We start from the raw sequence: 21,088 nt of genomic DNA, 5'->3' as shown, positions 1-21,088 counted from the left end.
GCACCAGTGAAGTGTGATAGATGAGAATGAAAACAGGCCAGTTAGCCCATCATGATGAATTCATCAGGAATTAACCATGATAGTTTTCAGGGAGAACCGCGAGGAGGTCGACCTGGTTGGGTATATTGTTAGCAATAGGATTCTCAGTCTCCATTACAAACAATCCCTTTCAACCCAACCTAATAGGGCTGTAGCAATGGGACTGTCTAACTCCATTGCTAACAACCCCTTTCCTTCCCCCCTATATTGTTTTTTTTTAATGGGTGAAAATGGAATGGTAACCCCGTCTGCGCTATCGGTATACGCTGGCGGGGCACCAGTGATTAGTGATAGATGAGGGTGAAAACAGGTCAGTTAGCCCATCGTGAAGAATTCCGTAAGAATTAACCACGGTAATTTCCATGGGGAACCGCGTGGAGGTCGACCTGATGAGGGTACATTGCTAGCAATGGAACTATTAGATCCCATTACTAACAATCCCTTTCCCCTATGAAACCTATATTGATATTAGATTCAAGAGTTAACCTGCTAAGGTATGTATTGTTAGAACACGCTGTCTAGACGCGAGTACCTACTTCCAAAGTCCACGCATACGAAGTTTCAAACGAATATATTTATATATATATAAATATGTCTAAAGTACACAGTAAATTATTATGTACTGTAAACTTAGTTTAATAGATAAAGTATCTTCATACAAATTCTTTGCCAATAATTAACACTTCTTTGCATTTTTTTTTTGTTAAATCGAAGTCATATAATCAAAGTGATATAATTCATGTTTAAAATTAAAGGAAAAAATGGTTAAAACAACAAATTTGACAGCTATGCTTTTTCTTTCTGCAATGGACATTAAAAAATTATCCAGACACAATCAAATTAAAGTAAACTTGGTTTTTTTTTTTTTTATATATAAGTTATTAAAGTCTATGGTCAAATTGAGAATAGATTAATATTGTTTGTCTGTTAATATTATTTGTCTATAGTCTCCATCAGATATGTTGAAGCGTAAAGCAATCGTATATGGTAAAATAATGTCAAATATGTCTGTCTATAGTCTCACTGAACGTCAAACGATAAACATAATAAATTATTATATTTATCGTTTGACAGTTATGGTCGAATTTCGACCATGGAACGACCACTAGTAAATTTTAAAATAATGAACCTACTACCTATAGTAGATTTTTTTAAATTTATTTATTAGAAACCAACGGCGTTACAGTTAAGATTTACATACAAATATTTAAAATATTAAGGCTAATAACAGGTTTCTTATTATTATAAAAGTACAAAAATGGTTTGAGCAAAAACTTAAAAAACAAAAACTTGCTAAAAATATCTTATATATAACATAAAATTCTCGTGTCACGGTGTTTGTTACCAAACTCTTTCGAAACGGCTTTACCGATTTTTATGAAATTTCGTGTGCACATCGGGTAGGTCTGAGAATCAGCCAACATCTATTTTTCATACCTCTCAATGATAAGGGTGACCTTCCCCAAAAATTTTTTTTTTACTTTTTTAATAAATTTTTCCATTTTTATTTTATTATTATATGATTTAGCATTGAAAAATACACACAACTTTAAATTTTCATCGTTTCACGATCAACCCCTGTATTTTAATCGCGATTTTTATATTTCGCAATAAGTGGTAAAACAACGTTTACGGGGTCAACTAGTTTATTTATAATAATGTTAGTCATAGATAAGCAATGGATGATGTTTGTGTGGTGTTTCGGCCACAGGTTACAAGTATGTTAATATATATAGCGAATAATAACGTGAACCTTATACAGTATGGCACAATCTTATCTTAGTTATGATTCTCAACTATATTGTGCTGACATATTATCTTTTCTTCATTTTAGGGATCCGTAACACTTTATTACTGAGAAAGAAAAAAATAACATAAAATAAATCTATTGAATGACCGAGTATAATTTATTAATATACAATATTGGGAATGATCAAGACAATTATCAAATTTATTTATTTACTCATTTACGTCACAATGCGAGAAAAATGACAAGGAGGTTTTCCTAAAAGACTACAGCATGGTGTTCTTCAGAACGGGGGTGAAACAGGTTTCTTCAGGGTCGGCAACGCGCGCGTAATATCTCTTGTATTGCAGGCGTTCATAGGCTACGGTAACCGCTTACCATCAGGGGGCCGTACGCTCGTTTGCCACCTCAATGGTATAAAAAAAGGAGCTCCATCATGCTGCAGCCACATCGCATCACAACGCTTCTTGAAAAAATAAACGAAAATTAAATACTAATCACTTGTGTTTCATTATTAAAACATGGGCAAATTGAATTGTACTTACCGTCATGTTTTCTCTTATTTTAGAAATGTCATTTAAAAGTGACGTTTGTATTTATTTTAAATTACATTACAGCGGGTCTACCATGAAATGAAATTCCGAAATTTCGGACTCAATTTTGTGTTTTTGTTTATACCAAAATCGGACCAATAAATGGAGTTTAACATTTCGTTCGTCATACATCCTATCGTAAAAGTCAAAAGGAACAATATTTTAACATTTTTAATATTTCCAAACGGCATGTATTATGTAATTTTAACATCAAATTTGTGTTTCGTTTGGCTCCGAAATTTCGAAAAACATTTCATGGTAGGCCCTCAGGGCCTCTAGACAAGTGGCAAGCGAATTCGTCGATGGAATCGACATCGCTAGCGAGTCCATGAGATAGAATGAGATAGCAACGCCGGGTGACTCATTCCAACTCACGGAGGCCCTGTACATTTTTAGAATCGTCGTGAAACGTAGAAGTTTATATAATAATGTACCAAACTTGTGTAGTACATGTTTTTTAAAAAGGCTTCCTTCAAACTTCATACTAAAAATTATTCGAATTGAATTTTTTTATAAAAAGGTTTTTTTTTAAAATAGGCCAATTTTAAATAAGTATTTTCACCGGAAAGCCAAAGAAAAAGAATTCTGAAATTAAAAAAGAAGCAAAGCGAAATTATTCTGTGGAATGTACAATGTTATTAAATATTTATAATTACCAATACTTTGTAACTGTTACTTAATTTTTGTTTGTTTTTTTTTACGATAGGGCGTGACTCCATTTGATCCATGACCTTCGAGATACCCTGTATTAGATAAACTTTCTTTTTTCTACAGAAAACTACACTATCATCAAGTAACACGGGGTATATTTTATTTAAACAAAAAAACCGTGCCAAACCGGAAAAGGTCACTAGTATAAGATAAATACGCTACGGAACTCCACAACTATAAACCCGACCTACACTTGACCTTCGCACTTTGTAAGCAATAATAATAATATCTTCGCGTGTATGTAACGCGTAGATATAAAATTAATCATAATTTAAAATCAGCCAAAATTAGCAGTATCAATGCCATTATCAAATAATACGCTGCGTTGTTCACTTATTTTATAAGTAAACACATAACAATAATATAGAAAAAGTAATTTAAATAAAACATTAAATAATAATTTATTTTATTTTAAAATACACATTATATTTATTATACAGAAATATGTAAAACAAAATAAGAACGTTTATTTTTTTTTCCGTACAGCAGTGTTGTTTTATACTTTTTTTTTTTAAGTTAAGTCTATGGTGCATAGTGCAAGTATTATAAGTACCTACTTTTGATGTGAGAAGGTGAAATTGTTTTTTTTTTTTAAAGTGAACTGTCTTGACTGTTTTTTTTTAATCATGACAAATAAAGTGACTAAGGAGTGGTACGTGGAAATGCCGTGGGGGAAAGTGGCAAGTGAGTGTTGTCAATGCTTAATCTATGCGTCAAATTTATTACCAATTTTTTTTATGATTATTTATTTCTGGTGGGCCTGATTCAAGGATTATTTGTTAAATTTACAAAAACGTTACAAATGGCAATCTGTCACTGAAAATGCACGTGAAGGTATGGTGGTAGTATTAGTTGTGCCCACTGCTCCACCACTTCGTTGGCCCTTAGGGATGATTTGAAGGGTTTTTGCAGCATTGGACTCCAAAGACCGCACTGTTAAAGTGAGAACTCCTGACTCCTGAACTGAACTCCTGATGGAAAATGGTAACCATCGCCTATAGACATGTGCAGTACCATGGACATAACAGAGTATACTATTTCATCCATTCCATGATACCACCATGCGTTGCCATTTCTGAGGACTCAGGTGTTATTCCTCTGTACCCTGTAAATTCACTGCCATATCCCACCCTTCACACCGAAACACAGCCATTTTAAGTTGCATAAAAAAAACTCCAAGCAATAACTTGAATTAATATTCAATATAATCTTTTAAGAGAATATCTAGTGGAATCCACAATCCACATTTAAAAATTAATTACCTTTTTTAGTGGCATGGTTTAGCTATCCAATTCCAACTGACTATTAAATTGAATATGCTTGCAGTGTAGTTTTTAGCAAAATACAAAATTAAAATCATGGTGTCAAACAAGAAGACATTTATAAAACTCCACTGTCTCTTCACGTATGTATAGCTATGGAATTATGCTTATATGTATGTGTATATATATACGTATAGAAATAATCACAGAGTTATATAAGAAACCATTTACAATATTAAATATTTGAAATTAAAACGCAACACGCGCTCGTTGCTAGGCAACAGCATACGCATGCGCAAAACGATAAAAACGCGACATCTTTATGAATTACTACCGATTCACCCCGGCATGATATGGATATACAGAAAATAATATACAACCTAAATTATTTACTGATACTGTAGCTTACTAAAGAATTTTTAAAATACATTGAGCAGTTTTTACAATTTATCCAATACAAACAAACAATCGAATCTTTCTCTCTGGTCGTATTTTTTTATGTTTATTGCCGCATGTTATAAACAGATTAAAAAAAAAAAACTTTTTTTTATCTCAAAGTATTTGCTTTGAAATGTTGTCAAAATTGGTTCGGTACAACTGAGGTCCATTTACTTGTGGCACACAATTTTTTTTATTGTCATTTGTAAAGGTGCGTTGCTAGTAGTGGTAACCGCAATTAGACTTTTAGAGATATTTTAAGAGGGACGCGGTTGTCCATCAGGTGATACTAGTAATAGAAAAACAAAACGTTTACTTGTAGATAGCCTATTTGGGTAAAATATACCTACACCGGAATTTAAGTACACACATAGATAGAACTCGATCGAAATAAATAGAGGGGGAAAGGGATTGTTAGTAATGGAATCTAACTGATCCATTGCTAGTAATATACCGTATCGGGTTGACCTCCACGCGGTTCCCCTTGAAAACTATCGTGGTTAATTCTAGTAGCGTTCACCACGATGGGCTAACTGACATGCCCTTTCATCCTCACCTATCATCCCTTACTGGTGCCCCGCCAATTTATACCGTTGGCGCAGACGGAGTTACCATTTAATTGTTATCTATTAAAAAAAATGGATAGATAAATTATTTATTCGCCATTACAAGTACAAGTAGATATTCGAAATGGCCAATAACCAAAAACTATTTATTTGCCATCAAGGTCCAGAGAAACCCAATATATGTATTTTTTTTATACAACTTAGAATGGCAAACAAGCTGACGGCCCACCTGATGGAGAGTGGTAACCGTCGCCTATAGACACGAGCAGTACCGTGGACATAACAGAGTATTCTGTTTCGCCCATGATACCCCCCACGCGTTGCCATTCCTGAGGACTCAGGTGTTATTCCTCTGTACCCAGTAAATTCACGCCATATCCCACCCTTCAAACCGAAACACAGCCATGCAAACACAACTGCTTCACGGTTGAAACACGAATGGGACAGAGGTACCCAAGCAATCGACTTTTGTACAAACTCTCCCTCTGGTAGTATATCAATATATGCATTATATTAAATAATATCACTCAAAATTACACTTGAATGAACTAATATTTCTCTTTTGTCCACCCAGTGATATCGTGGGGCGAGAGCAGCAAGCCGCCGATGCTGCTGGTGCACGGCTACCTGGACACGGCGGCCACCTTCTCACGTCTAGTCGATCACATGCCCGACACGTATTACTACGTCAGCTTCGACTTCCCTGGTGAGTTGCTTCATTGGGCTTAATTCCTAGTCTTAGACTATTTAGACAGATAAATTCCATCTATACCGAAGCCAACTTTCATTAAATCTTGACACATGTATTTAAACAGCTACGAAACTGACGTGTCACGTTGTTTTTTTTTAATTTTTTTTTTTTATAATGATACTGTCATTGTCAATTGCCATAATTTTGTATTCAGAGTTTGTTTTTTTTTTTTTAGTTTTGGTTATAGTTTTTTATTTATTTACTAGCTGACTCGGTAAACGTTGTTTTACCATATACATTATTTCGAGAACTATACATGAAAATTTATCGTACTACAATTATTATATTCGATCGCCATCTTGCAATCCTATTGCGGCATATAAAAATCGCGATAAAAAAACAGGGGCTGATCGTAAAAGCATGAAAATTTGAAGATGTATGTATTTTTCAATGCTTAATCATAATAAAATAAAATAAAAAAAAAACATTTGTGTACAATAAAAAATAAATTAAGTAAAAAAATATAAAAAAAAAAATGAGGTAGGTCACTCTTATCATTGAGGCGTATGAAAAATAGATGTTGGCCGATTCTCAGACCGACCCGATATGCACACAAAATTTCATAAATATCGATAAAGCGGTTTCAAAGGAGTTTAGTAACAAACACCGCGACACAAGAATTTTATATATTAGATTTATTATCCAGTGTATTGAATTGAGTCTTCTAAATGCAAAAAATTGCGGAAATGATAATTAACTAGTGAAATTTATGATTATCTTACAGAATTATGTTAACAAGGCTATTGGGTTTATTTAGATAAGCGTGAGTTTTATATGATATTTTCTTATCAATATGTTTTAAATGAAATTTGGCACAGAGATATATTATATCGTGCATCGAACCATGATGATTTTCATGACTAATAATTCTTTGTGGAATGACTAGGGAAAATATAATTTTATACTCCAGAATCGTCTCGCTGTGTGGTCCCGGCATAGAATTGGCTACCTCTTATCCTGTGAGTATCGTAAGACGCGACTAAGGGAATTTATGGGCGAGGGATGGCTTTAGTATTGTTGGATGAAAATGGTATGGTAACCCCGCCCGCGCTAACGGGATACGCTGGCGGTGCACCAGTGAAGGGTGATCGATGAGAATGAAAACAGGCCAGTTAGCCCATCGTGATGAATTCATCAGGAATTAACCATGATAGTTTCCAGGGGGAACCGCGAGGAGAGCGACTTGGTTGGGTATATTGCTAGCAATGGGATTCTCAGTCTCCATTACTAACAATCCCTTTCCCCCCTACCCACACCTAATTTGTGTGGAATCCTCAGTGAGGGAGTTCGACTTGCACGTGGTCGGTTTTTTTTTTTTTTTTAATATAATGCGTAATGCGAAAGGAATTTAATTTATGCCTAAACCTAACGGCCTTGTTTTGAGCATAAATAAAAAAATGATAGCGAGTGATAAATTAATGACATTAATAGCTGATTAGCTAAATAAAATTGTTTTTCTTTAATATTTTAATTGTTTATTAGAAATCTTATCACGGATAAATATTTATTATTAATAGTCGAGTATAGTTTTTTTTGTTTTTTGTTGGATGAAAATGGAATGGTAACCCCGCCTGCGCTAACGGCATACGCTGGCGGAGCACCAGTGAAGGGTGATAGATGAGAATGAAAACAGGCCAGTTAGCCCATCATGATGAATTCATCAGGAATTAATCATGATAGTTTCCAGGGAGAACCGCGAGGAGGTCGACCTGGTTGGGTATATTGCTAGCAATGGGATTTTTAGTCTCCATTACTAACAATCCCTTTCCCCCCAGTCGAGTATGGTGTTGATTTTATGATATTAACTGTCCATTGGTGAACATAGACCTCCCCTATAAGGGAGAATTTTACCAATTTAGGGAGCAGGGTTCTACCTATGTTTAAAGACAATTATATCATTTACTTAGAAATTAACTATTTTTATATTATATTTGTTTCGCCACTGAATGAAACGCATTGTTTTTCAGGTCACGGCAAATCTGACCACGTACAAAGTGGACCCCTCGTGACGCAGACCCTGTTGACGGAGGTTATTCGACGGATAGTCGACCACATGGGATGGAAGACGTTCATTTTTGTGTCACATTCTATGGGATTTATTAGTGGTGCGTAAGTGCGTGCGTGCGTGTCGGTTCCGGCATAGACAGATGATAGATGGACAGCAGCGTCTCTCTTAAACATCCGCGCGTATTTTTTTAATCAAATTTATAAGCATTACCTTATAAATTAGATTACTTGAATTAAACTTGTCTTGATTTAGTTGTTTACTGGCGGCCCGTCCCGGCGTCGCACGGGTGGACATTTTTACATTTTAAAAATGGCCATTAAGACAGCACACGCGATGGAAGCTTAAAAATGGAGTAACTTCTCCCGTTTCCCCAACATTTCCCTTCACTGCTCTGCTCCTATTGATCGTAGCGTGATGAAAAGTATACTGTAACCTGTCCGGGAGTATGAAGAATAATTGTACCAAGTTTCGTTAAAGTCCGTTGAGTAGTTTTTGTTTCTATAACGAACATACAGACAGACAGAAAGACAAAAATTGTACTGATTGCATTTTTGGCATCAGTATCGATCACTAATCACCCCCTGATAGTTATTTTGGAAATATATTTGATGTACAGAATTGACCTCTCTACAGATTTATTATAAGTATAGATTTACTGGCAGAAGACCCCAAGTGGGAGGCCTATGTTCAACGGTGAACAGTTAACTTTAGAATTAATTTATTTATTAATACTATTTAATTAAATCTTTCCAGGAATTTACTATCACCACGCGTTTCCTGGTAAAGTCGAGCGGATGATCATCATTGACCCCGCAGTGCCCGTTGGGAACCAGTATTATGTAATTTACGATTTAGGCCTGTGGTACAAGTCGAACTACCAAGAATATTATGACATATATAATAAGTAAGTAAGGAGACTTCAACTCTAAAATATTTATTGAAATGCGAGCACACAACACACACACACACACACGCACACGCACACGTACACGCACACTCACACTCACACGCACACGCACACGCATACGCACACGCACACGCACACGCACGCACGCACACGCACACGCACACGCACGCACACGCACACGCACACGCGCACACGCACACGCACACACATACACACACAAATTATTATATATATTTATATTAAAATTATATATATCCATGTTAATAGTTAGTAGGTTCCCCAGATACAGGCTCGACCCATATGGGGACCGTTGTTAATCAATTTTGTAATCCACTTTTTGAAATAAAGATTACATTTATTTATTATTATTATTACTTAAGCTCTTCACCATAATCTTAGATTAGATTAGATTAGATCATTTATCCATTGTGAAGTACAAATGTTCGGCTTATAGTCTAAAGCATGCAAAATTATTATTGGGTACAAGATACATTACATTTAATATCTACATACGTGTAAGTGACTTAACATTACACCAACTATTTATTCAACTAATAATAACAAAATTATAATACTATGTTAAAAAATCAATCAATATATAATATTGATCGATCCTAGTATAGATTGTCTACGTTAACATAACACGCCCGTCCAAGATCTAACGTGAGTATAATATACATGGTGCTGTTCCTGTCTATATGCAGCGGTTATCATTTTCCATTTTTTTTTATACGCCGATCTCGAATATAAATTTCCAAGCTTTTAACTTTTATTATATTTTCCATCTTATTTATTTATTTATTTTTGGAAAACGTACACACACACACACACACACACACACACACACACACACACACACACACACACACACACACACACACGCACGCACGCACGCACCCACGCACGCACGCACGCACGCACGCACGCACGCACGCCCGGTCGCCCGCCTGACCCCGCACGCACGCACTTACGCCCGCCCGCACGCACGCACGCACGCCCGCATGCACTCACGCATGCACTCACGCCCGCACGCACTCACGCACACATACACACTTATTTTATTAAATTAATTTTCCATTGGGGGGAAGAGATAAGTAATGCGAACTACCAGTCCCATTGGTAGTAATATACCCTGTCAGGTTCTGTACTATCAAACCATCGACCAACCAACTTGACCTGCTTTTATTCGCCCCTATCATTCCTCACTGGTGCCCCACCAGCATATACTGTTAGTGCAGCAGGGATTTTTTTAATGGTTGAAGGTCGACATGACAGGGTATATTTCTAGCAATGGGACGTATTGTTCGCGTTACTAACAATCCCCCCTCCTTACCATTCCATTAAAAAAAAACACACTCCATTAGCTGGGATATCAGCATTCGTAATTTGAAATTTTTATTTACTTGTATTAACATAATGTGTATTTTTAATAATAAAAACACTTTTTTAATTCTTTTTTACGTGTTTCTAATATGATATAAATTGTTTCTTTATTCTCAGACATTCAAATTAATACAGCAAATACCGAGTTCTCATCAAAGACAAATAACCATAAAGCAGACATTTTTCATAGAGACAAGACCATAGATAAAAAAAAGTTGAGTCTGTTCTTTTTTACCTCGACATGTATGACATTATGACTCTCATATTTTAAAGGACTTTTTGGTGTAAGATACCTAAGTTAATGAATTTAATATATTTCTTAGAAATGATGCAAAACTCTACAAATACGAGCAAGCTGTCGCCGCCATGATGAAGGCGCGGAGCCTCACCAAGGAGCAGACAGAGCACTTGTTGGCCAGGTGTTTAGTGCCAACTGACTATGGACTGTACAAGTGAGTTCTTTATCTAAACCTTTGGGCCTGCTAGACAAGTAGCAAATAAATATATAGGGGGGAGGGGGAAGATAGGAGATGACGTAGTACGTGGTCCTCTCTGGATACCGTCGTGTTGGATTCCAGGTGTATTTATCACGATAGGCTAACTGACCTGCCCTTTCATCCTCACCTATCATCCCTCTGGTGCCCCGCCAGTGTATACCGTTAGCGCAGGCAGGGCGGCCATTCCATTATTATTCATTTCATTGTTATATTATTAATTCATTCTTGCGCTACATACTCACTTCTATACGTTCTCCTTTAACACGTTCACGCGGGGGCTGACTTTAATGTTTTTTGCTGCGAGGCGGCGCTCTTATTGATGCTACGCTTCATCATCGAATACATACCACCGGTGGTACGCGCCGCCAGAAAAGGCAGTCTAGTGCGGGCCACCGGTGGTACACGCTGTCCAATGAGATAGTCTTTGTTAGAACTTGATAAATAAATAAATAATATATTTTAATTCCAGAATGACATTCCAATCAGCCATGCGTCGTGTGTACGGCACCTGGCTGCCAGAGTACACGTTAGAACACGTGATCACATCGAACCCGCCCCCCACCCTCGTGGTGAACGCCACGAAACACAATCTCACACCGGTCATGGTGGAAATAGCTAATAAACTGTTAAAAACATATACGGAACCAAATAGTGTACACCGAAACGTCTACGTGGAAGGCAAACATGATGTGCACATCACTAGTCCGCGAGAAGTAGTGCATCAGATAACCGACTTTTTAAATTGTACTACGGTTAAGTCAAAATTGTGATGTATTTTAGAAATAAAGGGCATAGTGAAAAGAATAGAGTTATTTTTTTTCTGTAATTTTTGACAAGTAAGCGGATGGCCAGTTGTGGTAAGTTGGAATTACTGACGTAACAATAGGATGGTAGAGCGAGCAAAATGCCACGAGCTTTCGGCCTAAAAGAGTTCCTGAGGGCCTACCATAAAATGTTTTCCAAAATTTCGGAGCCAAATGAAACACAAATTTGATGTTAAAATTACATAATACATACTGTTTGGAAATATTAAAAATGTTAAAATATCGTTTCTTTGGACTTTTATAATAGGATGTATGACGAAAGAAATGTTAAACTCCATTTATTGATCCGATTTTGGTATAAACAAAAACACGAAATTGAGTCCGAAAATTCGGAATTTCATTTCATGGTAGACCCGCTGGTTCCGATGACCATAGATAGAAGAATGTAATACATAATTATGCAAAAAAAAATTATTTAATCATTTAAGAATTAAAATATTAAAGTAAAAACATATATGAATTATACTACAATATGTCTAGATTTAAGTAAAGGTTTTTCAAGTAAAACCAAACGTACCCATATTACCCATTGTAAGAGTTCGTGAGTATGCATAATTAGTTAGTGTTATCTAGTATAGTAAAATTGCACTGTGGTCCCGGCATAGAATGCCACTCTTCCTTTCCCGTAGGTGTCGGCAGAGGCAACTAAGGGAGCTTATAGTCGAGGGATGAGCAACAGTGTCTCTTTTAATACATCGACCAAAGCCTAACTGCGGACGCTAACCCACCTGCCAAGCGTGTCAACTATTATATCTCCGTACCTTATTTAAATTTACTGACCGAAACACAGTCATGCAAGCACAACTCATCAATTATTTGTCAAAAATAGAAAGAGTCGTTTTTAAATTAGCTTAATGTTTTAATTGGTGGTCCACACCACGTATATCCCATTTTTTTTTGCTTATACGTATTGAATGATTGTAACTCTACATGGATAGAGGATAAAAACATAATATGTTTTTATCCTTTACCCATGTAGTTTTTTTTTTTTTAATGGATGATAACGGAATGATGACCCCGCCTGTGCTATCGGTATACACTAGCGGGGCACCAGTGAGAGATGATTGGTGAAAATGAATAGGTAGGTCAGTTAGCCCATCGTGACGAATTCATCGATAAATTAGTTACGATGGTTTCCAGGGGGAACCGCGTGGAGGTCGACCTGGTACGGTATATTGATAGCAATGAGGACTAACCTCCCCATTACCAACAATCCCTTCCCCCACCCATGTAGAGTTAAAAACAACAAGCAACAACGGAATCAAAAATTAATTAAATCAATAAATAATCAAAAATAAAAAGGCCGGCAGCACACCTGCAATGCCGCTGGTGTTGTGGGTGATCATGGGCGGCGGTAGTCACTTACCATCAGGTGAGCCGCATGCTCGTTTGCCCCGTGTTGTAAAAAAAAAAAAAATTTGCTTACACTGACTTTTTGCTAAAACAACATAAAAATTTAATGAGATAAGCGTTTTAAAGATAAAACTAATCGCGCCATAGACCGCCATTCGTAATTTGATTAAAAATTCCCAGATGCGATGGACTTCTCATATCTTGAGAACTATTTGCACAGTCACTCACGCATTGCGTGTGCACACGTATTTCACTTCGTCTATTTTTTGTACCTGTTGGCTGCAACAATTCATACTGATGTTTTTAAATTAGACCTTTAGTTAACATAATGGTGAAAACTATATTCAATTTTGTGCAATAGTTTTCGTGTAAAACAGACATGTGAAACAGACAAACAAAAATTTTACATTATCTTAGCTTCTATTATTTTTATTTAGACTCTTTACATAAATTTCTCTTAAGTATTTTCGAAGTGCAAACATTGTCTAGTTATTTATTATACTTATTGATAAAATAGACAATTTGCTTTACTAGCAATTCAGTGACACTTTTTTTTATATATTTATGATTTTTTTTTTTTTAGTACGTTTGTTCCGTTTGGAACAGGCTAAGGTCGGAGACCATGCTGCCTAGTCTTCAAAAAGATAATTTGTCTGGAATAATATATATTTATGATTGAATTTGACTTTGACAATGACATATCACCACTGTCATCAAAGATATCACATTGGTCCATTAATTAAGAGTCGGCACTATATATATGTTTACGAAACTTATAAATGAGAAATAAAATAATATATATATATAAATAAATCTATGCAATTATTTGAAAGTAGTGATACAATGAAATAAAAGCGTATTTATGGTATTATACAATTATCACTACATAGTATAAAACAAAATCGCTTCTCGCTGTCTACCCTAATTTATGCATAGATCTTTAAAACTAAGCAACGGACTTAGGTGCGGTTTTTTTTTTATTGAATATAGTAATTCAAGAAGAAAGTTTATATGTATAATATATCCATAATATAGTAAAGAAATACTAATAATTTTAAAGGTTTCTAATATAATAGTGATGGGACTCGAGTGATTTTTTTTCACTCGATTCACTCGGTACTGATAAGTTACTCACTTGAATGCCACTCGAGTGAAGATAAAACTCGAGTGATTTTTATTGACTCGAGTCACTCGGAATATAAAACTCGAGTGACCAAAATTTTAAAACGAATAAAACAGTTTTAATTTTACATAGAAAATGTGTATTCATTTTTTTAAAAAAAAATCTAAACAAAATGTAAAAAATAGAATTTTCCTTCAAACTACATAATCAAGAAACCTCTTATATCAACTATCAGTCAAATTAAAATATTATAATCTACTACTAATAAGTTCTAATCCAATTTAATTTATTCTAACAAGGAACTTTCATGAGATCCAAATATGAACAGTTTTATTATGTTCTTACACATTTTATGTAATAATATACGTGTTTTAAAATTAACTTAAATGAAACTTAAATAAACTCAACAAAAAACAAAAATAATGTATCTTTAATGAGATAACAAATTTAACTGAAATTGGTGTAATAACTACTTTAAAAAAATAAATTGATCAATTTCTCCCCTACCAAACGGCTTCGATAATATCGACTTCAGCACACTTGTTAAAATAATAGAAGAATGTTTCTCCGTAACCTCTTTAGTAGTAACAGTTTGCGAAAAAAGTTTTGAATTATAAGTATTGTAATAGTTAGGTATGCTTTATTATTGTCAGAAGTCCATAAATCTGTTGTAGCAGCCGTATATTCAACTAAATGTAGAATATCTACAATTATAGTGCGTGCGGCATGATAAGCATCAGGAAGAATTTTCTCTCTTAAAAGTTTCCTGCTACCGCGGGTAAGCTTGTCATAATTTGAATTTCTCACTCGGTTCGGTATAAACCACTCGAGTGGTACGAGTCAACTCGAGTCACTCGTAATTCGAGTCGACGCGAGTCACTCGAAACTCGAGTCGTCAAAAATTTAACTCGAGTGCATGTAATATAAAAACTACTCGAGTCACTCGAGTGGAAAGCAACTCGAATCCCATCACTATAATATAATATCGTAATGTAATAGGAGTCGGCGCCAGCGCCGGCGGCACTATTTATTTACATTGCACCTGTGCGTAGCCAGAGCGGGTCGCTAGTATATAATATTTCTTTATCCAAAATATTGGCATTGATGAGTATCATAGCAACAGCTATATCATTAATTTTTTTAAGTCATAAAAATTATTGTTTGCGTAGACACATTCAAATATTTTTTATTCGAACTGACATAGATCTGTGTCTTTGATAGTTGTTTAGAATTTTCTTTTTTATACTTTTATTTATTTATCTTATCTTTAAAAACTTTCCAAATATTTAAATAATATTGAAAATTACACTTTAAATTATAAATATGTACTTACTGTAATAATTTGAGGGATTTTTTTCCCAAAATAAAATTAATTTATAATATTGAATAATTTAACCTTAATTTTAAATTACATGCAAATAAAACCAAATTCAATTATGAAAGAACCAAATAAAGAATGGTTTATCAATGCACCATGGGGTAAAATAGCAAGTGAGTATCTTATATTTTTATAAATTTATAAAATTTACTTATTGTACCTATAGATGCTTTGAAAGGAAATGTCTGTGTAATGGAAAAGTAGGGAAGGCCATAAAACATCGTAAATAAATTAATATTTATTTCTTATTACTCGAAGTGGTATCATATTGTTGCTAAATCCAAATTTAGAAAACGGATTTAAAGTGTTTTTTTTTTTAATGGATGTTAATAGAATGGTAAACTCGCCTGCGCGATCAGTATACGCTAGCAAGGCACCAGTGAGGGATGATTGGTAAGGAAAAGGCAGATCAGTTAGCCCATCATGATGTTTACACCAGCATTATGGTTTCCAGGGGAGACCACAGGCAATCTAACTGACAGATTGAGAACTCTCGACTAGTTTCAGGATCAGTTCTTGATTTTTTAATAATAAAAAACCATAACATGTTCACATTCTCAGTGATATCCTGGGGTAATCCCGATGGTGAGCCAGTGTTGCTGGTACACGGCCGTTCAGACAGTGTAGCCACATTCATCCCACTGTTGGAGTTACTGCCAGATAATTACCACTATGTGGGTGCAGATTTGCCTGGAAATGGAAAGTCGGATCCGTTCCCTGTCGGTGAGTTTTATTTTAATTTGTTTTACGATTATAGTACATTTTTAGTTAATTTTACCCTTTGCGATTGTAAATGTAATGTAAATAGGACTCCATTTTCCGCACTTAGCCTCTCATTGGGGCTGTTGTGCGTATTTGGGATTGTTTACACATATTTTTAAATACACAATTGGGACTTAACGTGGCGAAATGTCCTGTCCTGTCATGACCATACTGTAGTGCAATCTAGGTCGAAATGTGGTCAATAAAGAAGCAGATATGTATATACTATTTACCCATAAAAGCTTTTTCATCACGTTAAGCCCTGATTATGTATTTAAAAATATACTAGATTTTTGTCTGCTACTTTGTCTGCGTGGATTTCAGAGGTAGGAAACTAGACCAGTTCTAGATGTCATATCAGGATAAAATATACACTATATAATTGGGAAAACTGCATCCATTTCTTTACCAGAGGGAGACTGTACAAAAGTCGATTGCTTGGGTACCTCTGTCCCATTCGTGTTTCTACCATGAAACAATTGTGTTTGCATGGCTGTTTCGGTTTGAAGGGTGGGATATGGTGTAAATTTATAGGGTACAGAGGAATAAGATCTGAGTCCTCAGGAATGGCAACGCATAGGGGGTATCATGGGCAAAACAGTATACTCTGTTATGTCCATGGTACTGCTTATGTTTATAGGTGACGGTTACCACTCTCCATCAGGTGGTCTGTCTGCTTGTTTGCCATTCTAAGTTGTATAAAAAAAATCCAATTTGGTGTAGTTTTTCTAGTTTAAGTAGAACAAATATATGGATATACAGACGATATGTTTAAATTTTATTATTTTTGACATCTATTGGTCCTACTAAGACCCCTCATATTAATTTTTCTTAAATATCTCCTATGTACTACATATATTGCATAGATACAGTTTTAATAATCTATACTTACAATAAATCTGTAGAGAGGTCAATTCTGTACATCAAATATATTTCCAAAATAACTATCAGCGGGTGATTAGTGATCGATATTGATGTCAAAAATGCAGTTAGTAAAATTTTTCTGTCTGTCTGTCTGTATGTTCGTTATAGAAACAAAAACTACTCTACGGATTTTAACGAAACTTGGTACAATTATTCTTCGTACTCTTGGTCAGGTTATAGTATACTTTTCATAACGCTACGATCAATAGGAGCAGAGCAGTGAAGGGAAATGTTGGGAAAATGGGAGAAGTTACTCCATTTTTAAGCTTCCGTCGCGTGTGCAACCTTAATGGCCACTTTTTAAAATGTAAAAATGTCCACCCGTGCGACGCCGGGACAGGCCGCTAGTATATAATAAGATTAGTAAAAATAATATGTTAAATAAAGGGGTGACCTATTCTATGCTGTGTGGTTCCGGCATAGAATAAGCCACCGCTTCCTTTCACATGGATGTCCTAAATGATAATTAAGGGAGAGTGCAAGGATTGACAGCAGCATCCCTCTTAAAACATCTCCAATGCCTAACTGCGGACGCCTATCCACCTGCCAAGCGTGGCAACTACTGGTAAAACCCCCCAAAGGGAGAGGCCTATGTTCAGCAGTGGACAGTTAAGGGCAGATATGATAATAATAATGAATAAGATAAGTAAAATAAATAAAAAAATGTAATTTGTAATTAAAAAAGGTAATTTTTTTACTCTAAGAAGACTTTGTGCAAAGGACTCGAATGTTTAGTGAAAGCAAAAAACTACTATTTTTAAAAAGTTTATAACTTATTAACTTTTACCCGTGACTTTATACGTGTGACCGGGATATGCTTACTAAATTAAAAACGTATATATGTGTTTTTGCTTTCCATTCAAATTTCATATTGATCGGTTAAACCGTTAAGGCGCTATAAGGCACCAAACACACTTTCACATTTATAATATTAGTAAGAATTGTTCTAGGTGTCACACTGTGTCGTATCCACTTCTTGGGTGCCCTGGAGGTTATCGTCAACCACCTCAAGTGGGATCAGTTCACTTATATCGGACACTCCAACGGCTGTGACCAGGGTGAGCGATTTTATACCTACTTTTTTTTTCCCCATTTGATTTGAAATATAAAAATCTAGGGTAGATTTTTTATTTTTCATTTTAAACAATATAAGCACTTTTTACATATTTTTAAAATTACAGAATGTCAATAAGTGCCTATGTACCAATTCTACCGGACCCTTTTTCGCGAAAACTATTTTTTTTTTATTTTTTATTTTAGTTTAATCAAATAAACTGCTGTTGATTTTCATTCATTACACGTAGTTTTATTAAACTGTAAGCTGTTGTCTTCCTACAAATGATTTGTAGGAAGACAACATAGTAGGAAGAACATGTAAAAAATATTCAAACGCAATTATTCTCAGAATCTTTTTTGTAGTTCAATTTTATATATATATAAACTGTTTATAATAACTCCTCTCCATCCAAAGGTTGCCTGCAAGAGATCGCTTTTAGCGATAAGGCCGCCCATTGTTTTCTCATTGTGATTATTTCTTGTAATTGTTTATATTTATAATAAGTTTACTATTGTAATCTTTTGGAGGAAACAATAGAGAGTATCTATCTATCTATATTCTTAAATTTCCCTGTCACAAAAAAAAAACTATCAATTCCAGGCCTATTCTACAACGTCATCTACCCTGGCCGCGTTAAAAAGTTCATTCTACTCGATGGCTCAATGGCCATGCAGCGTCTACAGATCCACAATATGTCGGAATATTTCGACGCCTTCTACGCGGAATATTATGATAATTATAAAAAATATAACGTGGACGACAGAGTTTACACGAAAAAGAGGGCCATCGACGCTGTCATAAGGGCCAGGGGACTGGACGTGGAGAAAGCGGAGATAGCGCTGTCCAGAAGCTTGAAGTGTATCAGCGATGATCAATACAAGTAAGTTTTATCATCATCGTCATCATCCTATCAGCTGTTAACTGTCCACTGTTGGACATAAGTCTCTCCTATATATATTTTTTTATATTTTATTAGTTTTTTCATCTTACATATTATATATATATATATATATATATATATATATATATATATATATATATATATATATATATATATATATATATATACTAATTTATCTTTCTGTCTGTCCATCTGTGCGAAATTTAATTTGTATAATACAAACTTCAAATATTTGTTTCAGACTCTCGTGGGACCGTCGCCTCCGATTCCCTGCCCCCCAAAATTACTCCCCCGACTATTATTACCAATTGTTCTCAAGAAATTCACCCCCCACTCTGCACATACAGTGTACATTAAGTCAGGGCTACTTACCAGGGAAGGCGCACGTCGAAAAACTACTCTCAGACCTATCAAAGAACATGCAACATTTTGTATTGGTAACAGTCGAAGGTGACCACGATGTCCACTTGACGAATCCGGACAGAATAATTGGATACATTAAAGATTTTTTGAATCGTGATTTTAAAAAAGAGAAGTGTAAATTATAGTTGATGTTTTGGTTATTTCATTAGCATTATTTTGTTTAATTCCGCTATCGTTAGTATGCGTGCGACTGGCAACACTCGAAGATTGACCACCATTATTACTAGCAGAAGTTCCAGAACCTTCCATATTAGACATCAATCTCCGACTGTTATTTTGTTTAGTCCTCTAAAATACCTTCACAGTTTGGTATTTTGATAGTTTAAAAATCTTGGTATAATTTCGCTTCATCTCGGTACGCTATCTAGAAGTGGTCTTGTTTTCTTCTGTAATCCACGCGAGCGAAGTAGCGGGCATAAAGCTAGTTTATAATATTAGTTGTGGTTCAAATGAGTTTTTGATGTATTAATAATGGTGTGTTAACCCTGTCAGCGCTATCGGTATTCGCTGGTGGGGCACCAGTGAAGGGTGGGAGGGATTAAGGGCTTTGGATATATCAATAAATTATTTCTGTATATAAAATGTGATTATGGTGCAATACTCGGTATTATTGTATATATATATATATATATATATATATATATATGTATATATATATATATACATATATATATATATATATATATATATATATATATATATATATATATATATATATATATATATTCTATACTTGACATAGACAATATTTTTACTTCGTCTTTTAATTACTAGAAATAGAACAGAAAAGTCTAGTATATAGTAGTAATAAAAAAAAAAATTTAGCGACCTACCCGGCTTCGAGCGATTTGTATACACAATACCTTTTGAAGAAAGTATATAGAAATATGATTGAAACCCGCATCAAGTACAATTAAATTTCGCAGTTTTAAAATAAAAAAAAAAGCATTTAGTCCGCCTTTTGTACCTTTTGTAATATGGTCAATAAAGAATAAATAAAAAAGTCACCTTCGAAACAGCAACTTTTAAAAAGAAAAAGTGTTTTTTTTTATATTTGTAAAAAAATATAGAAGCATTTTTAATAAATGCACAATATAAATGACAACTTATTTATACCATAAATGCGAAAGTTTGTAACTTTGGATGGATGTATGTTTGTTACTCTTTCATGCAAAAACTACTGAACGGATTTGAATGAAATTTGGTACACAGATAGATTATATCCTAACTTAGCATACAGGATACTTTATGTACTAAATCACGCGGGCGGAGCCGCGGGATACGATCGGTAAATAATTTGTCATTCGTTTTTTTATGTACCTACTGCTATTTCAGAAATAAAATATGCCGAGATGTGTTAAATATAGAAAAACATTATAACATTTGATTATTTACTTGTTATTGTTATTATTTAAATAAATTATATAATATACTATTATGA

General features: G+C 34.8%; 2 protein-coding genes across 2 annotated transcripts; both read left to right on the top strand.

Annotated features, from left to right (window-relative positions):
- The first annotated feature begins 3,394 nt into the window (after positions 1-3,394).
- On the top strand, positions 3,395-11,706 carry LOC113510135 (serine hydrolase-like protein). Its single transcript, XM_026893562.3, has 6 exons — positions 3,395-3,774; positions 5,931-6,062; positions 8,075-8,212; positions 8,869-9,019; positions 10,729-10,857; positions 11,372-11,706. The coding sequence occupies exons 1-6, from the start codon at positions 3,717-3,719 to the stop codon at positions 11,670-11,672; spliced, it is 909 nt and encodes a 302-aa protein (XP_026749363.1). The 5' UTR covers positions 3,395-3,716; the 3' UTR covers positions 11,673-11,706.
- Positions 11,707-15,233: 3,527 nt separating this feature from the next.
- LOC113510039 (serine hydrolase-like protein) lies at positions 15,234-21,088 on the top strand. Its single transcript, XM_052898940.1, has 5 exons — positions 15,234-15,693; positions 16,142-16,303; positions 18,217-18,324; positions 18,924-19,203; positions 19,466-21,088. Exons 1-5 carry the CDS (start codon positions 15,615-15,617, stop codon positions 19,770-19,772), a joined length of 936 nt encoding a protein of 311 aa, XP_052754900.1. The 5' UTR covers positions 15,234-15,614; the 3' UTR covers positions 19,773-21,088.

The sequence above is a fragment of the Galleria mellonella genome, unplaced genomic scaffold, assembly GCF_026898425.1.
Source record: "Galleria mellonella isolate WM207_F2 unplaced genomic scaffold, CSIRO_AGI_GalMel_v1 utg121, whole genome shotgun sequence".
Lineage (NCBI taxonomy): Eukaryota > Metazoa > Arthropoda > Insecta > Lepidoptera > Pyralidae > Galleria > Galleria mellonella.
The sequence above is the reverse complement of the archived record's forward strand: the minus strand, read 5'-3'. Positions and strand labels throughout refer to the sequence as shown.

Coding starts and splice junctions, on each gene's coding strand:
- LOC113510135 (XM_026893562.3), top strand. CDS start 3,717: ATGACAAATAAAGTGACTAAGGAGTGGTACGTGGAAATGCCGTGGGGG. Junction 6,063..8,074: donor CGTCAGCTTCGACTTCCCTG/GTGAGTTGCTTC, acceptor ATTGTTTTTCAG/GTCACGGCAAATCTGACCAC. Junction 9,020..10,728: donor TATTATGACATATATAATAA/GTAAGTAAGGAG, acceptor TATATTTCTTAG/AAATGATGCAAAACTCTACA.
- LOC113510039 (XM_052898940.1), top strand. CDS start 15,615: ATGCAAATAAAACCAAATTCAATTATGAAAGAACCAAATAAAGAATGG. Junction 15,694..16,141: donor ACCATGGGGTAAAATAGCAA/GTGAGTATCTTA, acceptor TCACATTCTCAG/TGATATCCTGGGGTAATCCC. Junction 16,304..18,216: donor GTCGGATCCGTTCCCTGTCG/GTGAGTTTTATT, acceptor GAATTGTTCTAG/GTGTCACACTGTGTCGTATC.